Source organism: Staurois parvus, unplaced genomic scaffold, assembly GCF_062004578.1.
Source record: "Staurois parvus isolate SC_StPar_1 unplaced genomic scaffold, SC_StPar_1.0 ptg000081l, whole genome shotgun sequence".
In the NCBI taxonomy this organism is placed as follows: Eukaryota; Metazoa; Chordata; class Amphibia; order Anura; family Ranidae; genus Staurois; species Staurois parvus.
This window is the reverse complement of record NW_028317877.1, coordinates 3,684,384-3,697,434: the sequence shown is the minus strand read 5'-3', so window position 1 is coordinate 3,697,434 and position 13,051 is coordinate 3,684,384. Positions and strand designations below refer to the sequence as shown.

Genomic DNA, 13,051 nt, shown 5'->3' with positions numbered 1-13,051 from the left:
AAGTTGCTTTTTAAAAACCGCTCCGCAAATATTGTGCAACATAAAAATATGCAACACTCACCATTTTATTCCCTACTTCTAAAGTAGTTTTTGCTTTTTTTTTTTAGCAACAAAAGATGTGTTGTTTTTTTTTTTTTTCTTCAAGTAGGAGAGGAATGTCAGAATTGGCCCAGACTGGAAGTGGTTACTTGCAATAAACCATGATGGTGTGATTGGGCCTATAGTGAGTGTTTACTTCCAAAAATTGAAGAATAATGCACAGTAATACAAACCTTGCTTAAGCTACAGTAAAAATACCCTTAGATGCATCAATATTGGAAAGGTTTCCCTTCACTTAATGTGGTCATTGGGAAGTGAAGAATATTTCCCTAACTAGGACACAGATGGCAATCAAAACTTCTGACCTATTTCCACTTTATAGAGAAGTATGGCCAAAGCTCTTTTGGCCATACTTCTCATGTTGTTCACAGGAGTGCACTAAGGAGAGCTAAAGCTGTTGGCTGACATCACAGAGCCAGCTGTTGGCTGACATCACAGAGCCAAACTCCTAAATGATCCTGGCCATATTGTCAGGATCCACCCAGATGCCTGACCAGCAGCTAAGTCAGCCTTTCAGTACGCTACTGAGAACCTGAAACAGCCGCTTCCGACCCTCCACAGCCTGGCGCTCCACTGGAGGGATAGAGCAGAGAGCCAGTGACTGAAAGTCATCTCGCTCTGCTCAGTGAAAACCAAGAACTGAGCGATCATGTGATCATTCAGTTCTCAGTCTTAGAGCCAACGAGGGACAGCTGCAGCATAGGACTAATGCTGCAGCTACAGTTGTGTTCAAAATAATAGCAGTCAGACATCACTAACCTGATCAATCACTGTTTTTGGCAGAAATGATATTTCTACATGGCAAATAATTTACTAGCAGGTGTAGTAGAGTAATAGAAATCCAACAGACCCAACAGTCATGACATGCATGCTGCTGATTCTGTGTAATTGAAATACTAATTGAAAGGGGCATGTTCAAAATAATAGCAGTGTGGAGTTCTATTAGTGAGGTCATTCATTCTGTGAAAAACAGGTGGCAATTATTGCCCTTATTTAAGGAAGGAAGGCAGTAAATGTTGTACATGCTGGTTACAGTGCATTTCTCTCTGAAATTCTGAGGAAAATGGGTTGTTCCAGACATTGTTCAGAAGAACAGCGTACCTTGATTAAAAAGTTGATTGGAGAGGGGAAAATATATGAAGAAGTGCAGAAAATGATAGGTTGCTCAGCTAAAATGATCGCAAATGCTTTAAAATGGCAACCAAAACCTGAAAGACATGGAAGAAAGCAAAAAACTACCATTCGAATGGATAGAAGAATAGCCAAAATGGCAAGGACTCCGCAAACAATTAGCTCCAGGAAGATCAAAGAAGGTCTAAAGTTACCTGTGAGTACTGTTACAATTAGAAGACGCCTATGTGAAGCCAAGCTATCTGCAAGAAGCCCCCGCAAAGTCCCACTGTTGAAAAAAAGACGTGCTGAAGAGGTTACAATTTGCCAAAGAGCACATTGACTGGCCTAAAGAGAAATGGCGCAACATTTTGTGGACTGATGAAAGTAAGATTGTTCTTTTTGGGTCTAGTGGCCAGAGACAGTTTGTCAGACGACCCCCAAACACTGAATTCAAGCCACAGTACACTGTGAAGACAGTGAAGCATGGTTACGCAAGCATCATGATATGTAGATGTTTCTCATACTATGGTGTTAGGCCTATTTATACCAGGGATCATGGATCAGTTTGAATACATCAGAATACTTGAAGAGGTCATGCTGCCTTATGCTGAAGAGGAAATGCCCTTGAAATGGGTGTTCCAACAAGACAACGACCCCAAACACACCAATAAACGTGCAACATCTTGGTTCCAGGCCAACAAGATTGACGTTATGGAGTGGCCAGCCCAATCCCCGGATCTTAATCCAATAGAAAACTTGTGTGTCTTACATTTATAACCATAAAGAGCAGCATGTTAACACAGGGATTTAATTGCTATTATAAATCAGTTAGGATTTTATTAATTGTCAAAGAAAATTACAGCACATCTTATAATGTTTTTATGCCTTTCTCTGGATTAAATATGGTTTTGAAATTTTTGTTTTTGAGGTTCACACATGCATACAGTCTTTTCAAATACTTTAAAACCTTTTTATGTATAATTTAAAAACATAATTGAATGTATTTTATTTTGAACAGTGTTAACGAATTACGTGATCCAACTTACCAGTACAGAGTAGATGCTGGCAATTTCCAAGTAAGTGCTGAAAGTATGTGTAAATGTATGAATATCTGTGAGGTATGGTGGGTATATTTATTTACTAATGTTTAGGTGTGACTTTTTGGTTGTGTAGATTTTTGGGCATAATTTAATTTTGGTGCACAAATCTGTCCTATACCAGTGGTAATAATATTTGACCTGATCACAGTACCAACCCTAGCATTACTGAATTAACAAAACAATGTACAGTACATACCAGGGGCAGACTGACAACTCATGGTGCCCCCGGGCAATAGGGGATCATGGGGCCCCTGTGTCCTTGCCCAAACTCAAAAAAGCCTATGAAAAAGGTACCAGGGGCATCCATTGGGGTCCCCTACTGACCCTGGACCTTTGGGCAGTGCCCGAGTTTCCAAATGGTCAGTCCGCCCCTGGTACATACTATATCCAGTGGTCTGAAACTTCTGCATGAAGAGTCTTAACACCACAAAAATTAGTAGATGTAAAGCCTAACAAAATGATTGAATGATAAGGCATTGTGTATAATTAACAAACATATATATAAGGTGCAGCGCATGAAGCATATAAAGTGAAAGTAATAAAATATCAAAGTAAAATAAACATTTATATATCAGTGTGACCCATATGCAATTAAACAAAAAGTCCTTCCAAAATAGGAAGCTGACAGTGTGGGAGAGTCAGCGGGGAGCCGGAGAGGATCTCTTTCATGGCCTCGCTAGCCTAGAATGAGGGGTATCCTAACCAGCAAGTGAGGGGAAACCACTAGAAGAGAGCGTGAACACACACTAAGGAGCTGTGGAGCTACACTACTGATAGTGGTTTGAACATTTCCCCTTAGGACTTAATTGGACCAGCAAAGGTCAGAGCGTGGACAACATTGATCTTTTGTCATATTTGCAATATAAACAAGCAACCCTCTGGTGAGTGCATAGTGGTGGTGGATTGCACAATGGACTCCAGAGCACTGTGTGGAAACTAACACGATTTGCTGTGATTATTTGTATCGCATCACTGATACACAGATTGTTTGTTTTTTTTGGGAAGGACTTTTTGTTTAATTTCATATGGGTTGCACTGAGGTGTGTGTGTGTTTTACTTTTGATATGTTATTACTTTCACTTTATATGCTTCATGTGCTGCACCTTATATATGTGTTTTTGTTTAGTGAGTTTTTTTTGTCACTATCTCTGGTGCTATCTGCTCCCACTTGTTATGCGCTTGCCTTTTGCATTTTGAGACTATGTATAATTAACATTTGGCTTACTTCAAATATTACTAAAATGCTTGTTTTTACCTTCTTTTGTCCTCTGTTGTATTGCATAACTGCTGAACCCACTGATGTTTACATGTATACACTCCAGCCATGGCTATCAGCCACTTCTCAGTCTTTCTCTCTCAAGCTGGCCAAACGTTATACAATTTTCTTCAATTTCCTTTAGATTTACCTTCAACTATGTAGTGCAAGGGCCTGGCTGATTGCATACAAATTGAAAGTGTTTAGGTTTGACCTCATATTGTATGGTTTTGGTAAATCTAAAGGAAAATTGTATAATGTATGGCCGGTCTCTTCTCATCTTGCCTGATGGTGACAACAGGGGAGCATGCCTGTGTATTGTATGTTGAAATGGCCATTTATGTAATTTCCATAGAAAACCTATTTATCATGGTGACAAAGGAGAAGTACAACTTGGAGACAAGAACAGAGTGTTTTCAGTGCCTGAACATGATCCTTCATGGGAGTAATATTTTAATGCACCTGTGGTTTTCAGAAATAATGAAAATTACTTTTGAAATTAATACAACATGTTAAAGAAACCGATTGAAAATGTATAAAATGCAATGTGTTCTCTGTATGATGCCTGTGCAGGACCCAGAAGCTAGCAGTGATCACTGTTGGTAGCGGTGCCCTACTACAGTGAGTTCCAGCTTCAACAGGGATTGGCAAGGTATAGCATATGTTGATCCAAACGGGACCAATGTAAGTGCAAGAAAAGCCATACCTAAACTTTTAGCTTTAAAAATCTCACTTAACATAATTAAACAGGGAATAATGTCACCATAAAAAAGTAACAGAGTATATTTCAGTTAAAAGAATGCCTTTTTTTTTCCCCACAAATCAAATTAAAAATGCTGCTCGATGGTGCATAGTGTCAATACTAACTTAGACAAAAATGACATGGTCTCTGGTTACCAGATGCATTGTGAATATTTGGATCTATTACAAACTGCAGATTTATAAGTGAAGCACTATAGAAAATATCAACATACAGTAAATCTAACCACCAAAAAAAAACACAAAAGTATAAAGATCAGTTTATTACTTGAAACATTAATTATCATAAATTGTGCACACTCCAGCATAAACAATATTCAAATATTGTGTGCACAGATCATAAAGTTCACGCTATTATTTTCAGTACATTTTGCTAAAATGCTGTAACCCATCTTCCACCTTCCAGCACAGTGGTGGGGTGATATTGGTAAGAGCACTGCACGTTTTATGCATTTTCATGCTGTATATTTGGTTTTGATATTGTTATTCGGTGCTAGCAGCTTACTTAGAGTTTAAGTGAGGTATTAGGTTTACGGCATGGAGGTTTGTTACTCGACTGCAGATAGACTTTACTTTCATTAAGAGAAACCTCATCAGTTAGAAAAGAGGATCAACAGATAGCAAATAACCAAAAGCAAATGTATATGCCCCTTGTGTATCACCCAGTCAGGTCTCTAATCCTATCAGAATTGCACTTCTTTGCAAGAGAGTAGGTTTTCTCCTCTCTGGTGGCCCGTGTTTCCTCTGTTCCAGTGTTGCAATCACAGTCAGTCTCTTCAGCGAGTCCGACTTCTGGGAATGTTGGATACCCTTACCCTATGCTTTACTTCTAGTTTCGGTATTTGCTTACCTGTCCAATATCTCAGCTGCCTGTAATTTTTATGGAAGGTCTAATAGGCCCCAGATCCCTCCATAAAAAGTACCTGCCACTTCCCAAACTATACCAAGGGAAGTTGTTTATCACTTGCGAAGTTGAATAAAAAAAAGTGCAAAAAAAAAAAAAAGTACATTTAAATTTTTTAAAAATTTAAAAAAGTAAAGATTCCCCATGCACATAGGTCCTGCACACATATGTAAATAGTGATTGCTCCTCACATGTGAGGTATTTTCACAAATGTTAGAGCAATTAACTCTAAACTGGTAACCTGTAAATGCTTTTAAGCATTGCCTATAGAGTTTTTCATGTCCCGTAGTTTGTTGCCATTTCACAGGCATGCAAAATTTTAAGTCTTAACATGTTTGATATCTGTCTTTATATTTTACCAAATCTGGATATTATATTTTTATTGTATGCACTAAAATGCACTTAAGTGTTTTTTTGTTTTTTTGTTCCTTAAAACGTATGTTTGATAAACATAAAAAATTTCAATAATCACCATTTTACTCTCTAGGGCATCTGCTTTCAGAAAAGTATGTAATGTTGGGGGGTTCTAGGTAATTTTCTTGGAAAAAAAAGCAGTTTTAACATGTATGTGAGAAATGTCATAATTGGTGTACATGGCAGTTTAGAAGGAATATATATTTTAATTAACTTGCACAGCAGCCAGAACAAAGCTTATTTTGGCAGTCAGATGGTTTATAAACCAGAAATCTTGCAGAGATAGTAAGACCTCCCTCATCATTACCATGGCAGGTGTACTGACCTGGAAACACAAGCACATATATCTAGTTGCTGCTTTTCTGAGAGCTAGGAGGAGCCAGAGGGCAATTTAGCTCACTGGCATCTGCCATAAAATGAAATCATTTTGGGTGAATTGATCCTTCAGTGCATATTTGAAGCCTTAAAAAAAAAAAATCCTCCAACAGAAAATAACTACATCGTTTGTATAAATTTATAAACAAATTTACAGAACCGATACAAGGGAAATATTCTAGGTGAAAATTGATAGCATTAATGTATATGCAAACCCAGTCATTAAAATCTTGTAAACGTTTTAACATGTTGATGTGATAACAAAAGTTGTTTTCAATATTTTAAAATTTGCAGCATTCACTAAAATAATACCTGGCAGTCTTAACATAAAGGTCCTTGTTCACGCATTTCCTGTTATAGGGAGACATCCCTAAGTCCCTGTCTCTCAACTGTGTGTCACCCTGCCTTCGATGGAGACAGCAAGTGGCCTTTTCAATGCAGATTACAAAAGCAGATTTTCCCATGGTGACAAAAGTGGACTTTGAGAATTCCATGCATTTAATGCTGAAGCACATGTAGGCAGAGGAAAAGTTTTTTACAGACCAGACAGCACACTACAAGTCCTAGCTTTCACAGGTATATATAAATAAGATTCACGTTCAGTGATGGTCACAAAGGACCATGCAACACAGGATCCTGCGGGTTTGAACGGTAGATCCGGGTAGATCAGCAGAGCTCAAAAGATAAAAGAACAGAAGCATGGGATCCCCATTAGCATATAGATTCCATTTATTTCAAATAAAAACATAGCACACTTACTTATACGATTCTTGACATCAGCATAGGAATAACTTCCTGGACACTGTCAGCCAGTAGTCTGCAGCAGAAGTTGGTATCTCTCATGTTGGCATGTGGATTGTCTGACCGACAGCTGTCAGCAGGCCGCCGGAGTTCAGTGTCCTGCAGTGCTATGCACTGCCTCGTGGCGATCCCATGGTGATACTGAGATGTGTGGGCAGTGAGTTATCACCTCCTACCCACCGCCCACACATTTCAATATCACCTAGGGATCGCCACGAGGCAGTGCATGGCACTGCAAGACACTGAACTCCGGCAGCCTGCTGACAGCTGTCGGTCAGACAATCCACATGCCGGCATGAGATACACCAACGTATGTCCAGGGGTTTTTCCTATGCTGATGTCAAGAATCGTATATGTAAGTGTGCTATGTTTTTATTTGAAATAAATGGAATCTATATGCTAATGGAGATCCCACGCTACTGTTCTTTTTATCTTTTGTAGGCAGAGGAAGGCTACTGGAGATCAGCAACACTGAGAGATCATAACGCATGAAAAACTGGAGTAAAACAAAAACTAAAAAAAAAAGGCAATTGTTTATACACACAGTGCTTTAGAAAACATAATGGCATACAGTTAGGGTCTGCTTTACCTTCAAGCATTTATAGCAGTATCTGTCAACTATGGTAGATAAAGATGCAGAACTACATATTCCTATGAACTATTAGGCATTCACACACAAAATTGTCTATAAATGTCCCGAGCGGTCCCTCCAGACAGCTTAGCAAGCCTGTCCGCCTTACATTCTTCCACTGCTGTTTTAGAAATTTAACTGTGGTTATATAAATATGTCGTAGACCCACCTCTAGTCTGCTGACTGCACAATAAAGGACTATCACCCTGCTAACGAAGTCACCATACAACTCACTTTTTCCTGTCAGCAAGCTTCCAGTATAAAAGGCTAAGTTCCACTTTCATTAAAAAAAAATTAAAAATAAATGCATGTTTTTGCAGTTAAATGTGTGTTTATAATTTATATTCTACAGGGGCCTGCTGAGCATTGTAGCCGCAATCAGTGGATCGCGGGTGCAATATCAAACTCATGCACACTCTTTCTTCAGCTTTCTGCCTGTACCTCTGTACAGGCTTACTGTTTGAAAGCTGAAGGAAGTGTGAATGAGCTACAAGGGTGCTCATCAGAGCTTTCACAATTCACTGAGAACTACAAGCCATATGCCATGGTGCCTGATTGGATTTGAAGTTTATTCATTCACTAATCACTGTTCATGAATGAGTCGGCTGTGCTAGTGGAGCACTGCACAGTTGCGCCAGTTTTAAAATGTGACAGTAGCTGCGGGAGAGAGGTACCCCTTGACTGCTGCTGTTGCAAAGGAGGATATGTGTGGGGGGAGAGGGGGGGGTGCTGCATAGTAACATGTTAATAGATTAAAGTGGTTGTGCTGTCCCTTTTAAAAGTCAATCAAAAAACATTTGTGAACGATAGAACAACCATAAAACATTAATCAATGTACACAAGTATGTGAAAATACAATGTTGACCAATATTTGTTCATCCTTCTGTAAATTCCACGTGGCATAAAATATAAAAAGAAAGAGAAAGTGTAATTGTTCTTTGGTAACATGCAATGCAGGCTTAAAGTATAAGTTCACCTTTTCTAATATTTTACACCTGTATTTCGGGTGTAACATGTTAGTGTTACAGCTGCCACTGCGCCCCCCACTTCCCCTCCGATCCCTGCTGCAACAGCAGAACGTGGATCTTCTTTGGCCTGCCTGGCTGCATCACTCATTCACAGTATTCTATGAATGGGAAACTACAGTACTGTTGAGCGCTGTGGTTGTTCATTGAGGCGTCCTGTCTGAATGAGCAGTCCGTTACACACTAAGTACGAGCAAACAGCTTACACACAGAGTCTGCAAGAGCCCTGCATAGCACCCACGATCTGCCCACTATATGTTTACAGGCTCCCATTAAAAAAAAATAATAAATGCAAATTTTTTTACATGCAAAAAGAAGTGCATTTGTTGTTTTTGTTTTTTTTTTTGAGAAAGGTAAACTTATCCTTTTAATAGTGGCTGCTATTTCTTTGTATTCTAATTCTTTTTTTATTTTATTTTCTATTTTATGTCACGTGGAATTTAAATGAGGTGGAGCAGTTATGAGAAGATTGTATTTTCACATATTTTTGCACTTTGAAATAACCTTGAATAATTCACAATCTTTATGTCTTTCTTTGTGGTTTTTTTTTTTTTTTGGTTGACTTTTAAGAGGGACAGTGCAACCATGTTCATCAAGTCTATACTGCTTGCTGTATTCTGGCAATTATATAGTGCTGCTGTCCTTTTTGTATTTATATTTTTAATTTGTTACACTAACTGCAGTGTTTTCATTTATAGTTATGTTATATGATAAGCCCTAAATACAGGTGTAACATGTTACTAAATGTGATCTTATTCATTAAATTGATAAGAGACTTGCAATTCAATACAGCCTGAACAGCACAAAGTGCTGCCCCTCCATCTCAAAGTTTTGAGTCCTGCTGTGCAAAGGATTACATATAACTAACTAGAAAATCTACAATTTCTGGGGAAATTGTGTGAAGTGTTCTTGCCTCCACCAGTAGTCTACAACTGGAGTGGGCGGAGTAACTGGGCGGAGTAGCTTTTGTCACTCTGCTGCCTGCTCACACACCTGGGTTCCTATGGCAACTCACTCTACAGGAGAGGCATGGTTATAAACAAACTGCTCCAACTTGCTCACTTCACTGGCGGTTGCCATATTCAAACGGTTGTCGTTTTGAAACTATAAATCCTACAGCGAAGAGCTTTATATTGTAAGAATCACAAGAACCAGACCTACATTTTGATGCATGGTATGTCTCTGAAATATGAAAAATGAAGGCACAGTCGCAGTTTAAAAATTTCCCTTCAAATTTCAGGTGTCTAGAGTGGAGTTTCAATGAATGTCAATGGGCGGCGTGAGTTGCAAACAAATGGTCATATTGTGAAAACTATCAGGACTATGGCTTAGCCGTGGACATTGTTAGTGACAGCAGGGATAGCTGAACGTTTTGATATAAGATATGTGTAGGTGGGCTTGAAAATGAGGGAGTGATGGCAGTTTACAAATCACGTTCTGATTTTTCAGCTCACACTCTAGCTTTTGTCAGCTCCCACTCTAGTTGCGCCATTCATTCCTATGGGACCAATTTCACCACAAAAACCGCGATATTTTGTGAACCATTCGGCGAAACGTTCCACAAAGTGATAGCCCACCAATCGGGAACAATCCGCACGTTTCGGTATATTACTGTCTATGTAGTGTAAGAACTGTGGGAGGAGTTAGGGTGGCTATAATAATAAGAATCTATATGTGAGATAACAGGGAGGGGTCTGCAATGCAGGAACACCTAAAAAAGAGAGGCAGGGAACAACGCTCAACTTCCAAGTGTTCTGGAATGGGGCTCAGAGAAGTCTGTATTGCCCTCAGTGTCACTGAACTTCTCTGTGACATCCTCTTTGTCAGTATCATGAACTTCCCCAGAGAGATCCTCATTGTCCGTATCACTGAACTCCCCCTGAGAGATCCTTATGTATCACTCCTGTCAGTAATCACTGAACTTCTTTCAGAGAGATCCTCACATCAGTATCAATGAACTTCCCCTCAGAGGAATCTTCACATCAGTGTCACTGATTCGGCCCCAGAGAGATCCTTCACCTGGTGTCCATTGAGCTTTCCCAACCTCTCCATCTGCTCAGTAAGCTTCGAGTCTTTTTAAACCGTCCGAACTACCAAAATATCAACCTATGGAGAGTCAAATTTGAATTTAACATTAAAATCTTTCTTTTGGCTTGTATGTTCACTTCCAAATATTTCTGGCTCTATAAACCATCTAAAAACACAAATAATTCAGATTTGATCAATCCTGAGGTGGCAAAACCCATTTCCCAGAATCCTTTGCAAAGATATGCAAATGAGCAGGTTCAGCCAGTAACATTCAAATCATACCTGTGCTGATAACTGTCACCAGTGTGCCTATGAGAGCTCTCAACTGACTTTTCATGCCATAGCTGGACACAGGAGCAGGACCACGGCAACCGCCTGTAAAATGACAGCTTTCTTAACTACAAAGGTGGGGAGGGGGAGGGGGGATTCTGCTTTAACCATTTGCCACCCGCCCTATGGCCGAATGGCGGGCGGGAAATGTCATCAGCGTTCCAGGTGGACACCACACAGCGTCCTCCCGCACATGTGCAGATTGCGCTCCTGCAGAGCGGCGCGATCTGTCACCGGCCGTGTACCTCGGACACAGCCAATGACAGATCTGAGTACCGCCCCCCGTTGCCGGTACCATGTGACCTGCTGTGACCAATCACAGCAGGTCACATGACAGTTGTATACAATGGATGGCTTCATTCATACCATCCATTGTATACTACTGCCTAGCTGTGAATGGTCACAGCAGGTCACATGCACATGTCATGTGATTAGCTGTGGCCAAATCACAGCTAAGCACCAAAAAAAAAAAAACCTGAATGAATCGATGTCATTCAGGTAAATGCTTGCTTATAGCAAAGTAATTCTTTGCTATAAGCAAATTGCGGAAAAAAAAAAAAAAATACTGATCACTTCCCCAAAGTAGTACAATGTTACTATGGTAACATTGTACTACTTTGGTCATAGTGAAATATGAAAAACAAATCTTAAAAAAAATTTAAAAAAAATAAAAAATAAAAAAATTAAAAAAAATAATAAAAAATAAAAAAATATATATATAATTTACTGTCACCACTCATTGTCCCTGATCTCCGCCATGCCAGTTATATGATGACGCTGTACTGCACTGGTGACAATATGTAAAAAAAAAAAAAAAAATAGTGAAACTAATTTTTTTAATTTTTTAATTTTCCAAAAAATGACAAAAAAAATACAACTTCAAAAAACTCGCCATTCCTCTTATGAAGTACGTCGGACTGTCTACTCTGCAAAAAGGGGTCATTTGGGGGATATCTGTACCGTCCTGACATTTGGGGGATATCTGTACCGTCCTGACATTTGGGGGATATCTGTACCGTCCTGACATTTGGGGGATATCTGTACCGTCCTGACATTTGGGGGATATCTGTACCGTCCTGACATTTGGGGGATATCTGTACCGTCCTGACATTTGGGGGATATCTGTACCGTCCTGACATTTGGGGGATATCTGTACCGTCCTGACATTTGGGGGATATCTGTACCGTCCTGACATTTGGGGGGATATCTGTACCGTCCTGACATTTGGGGGATATCTGTAGCGTCCTGACATTTGGGGGATAGCTGTACCGTCCTGACATTTGGGGGATATCTGTAGCGTCCTGACATTTGGGGGATATCTGTAGCGTCCTGACATTTGGGGGATATCTGTAGCGTCCTGACATTTGGGGGATATCTGTAGCGTCCTGACATTTGGGGGATATCTGTAGCGTCCTGACATTTGGGGGATATCTGTAGCGTCCTGACATTTGGGGGATATCTGTAGCGTCCTGACATTTGGGGGATATCTGTACCGTCATTTGGGGGATATCTGTCCTGCCATTTGGGGGGTATCTGTCCTGTCATTTGGGGGGTATCTGTCCTGTCCTGACATTTTGGGGGTATCTGTCCTGTCCTGACATTTGGGGGATATCTGTCCTGTCCTGACATTTGGGGGATATCTGTCCTGTCCTGACATTTGGGGGATATCTGTACCATCCTGACATTTGGGGGATATCTGTACCGTCCTGACATTTGGGGGGAAAGTGGGTGGAGTAACTGTTGTGTGGTTGGAGTGGGCGGAGTAACTGTTGTGTGGTTGGAGTGGGCGGAGTAACTGTTGTGTGGTTGGAGTGGGCGGAGTAACTGTTGTGTGGTTGGAGTGGGCGGAGTAACTGTTGTGTGGTTGGAGTGGGCGGAGTAACTGTTGTGTAGTTGGAGTGGGCGGAGTAACTGTTGTGTAGTTGGAGTGGGCGGAGTAACTGTTGTGTGGGCGGAGTAACTGTTGTGTGGTTGGAGTGGGTGGAGTAACTGTGAAAAGGTTGGAGTGGGCGGAGTAACTGTGTGGAGTGGGCGCAGTGAGTAAAGATAGTAAACATGACACTAACCAATTGATTGATCAAATTTAAAAAGTGCCCATGGCAAGCTTGATAGAGTGAGAAATGCATTTCAACTTTTATTTTTCAGCTCACACTCTAGCTTTGGTCACTCTGCTTCCTGCTCACACACCTGGGTTCCTATGGCAACTCACTCTACAGC

General features: G+C 40.3%; 1 protein-coding gene across 2 annotated transcripts in view; it reads left to right on the top strand.

Annotated features, from left to right (window-relative positions):
- TMEM181 (transmembrane protein 181) overlaps positions 1-13,051 on the top strand; it is a 97,233-nt gene that overhangs the window by 65,900 nt on the left and 18,282 nt on the right. For both annotated transcript variants that reach the window (XM_089669722.1, XM_089669723.1), the window contains exon 11: positions 2,231-2,288. In XM_089669722.1, coding sequence (XP_089525848.1) covers positions 2,231-2,288 — 58 coding nt within the window. The remainder of the gene's footprint in view (positions 1-2,230; positions 2,289-13,051) is intronic.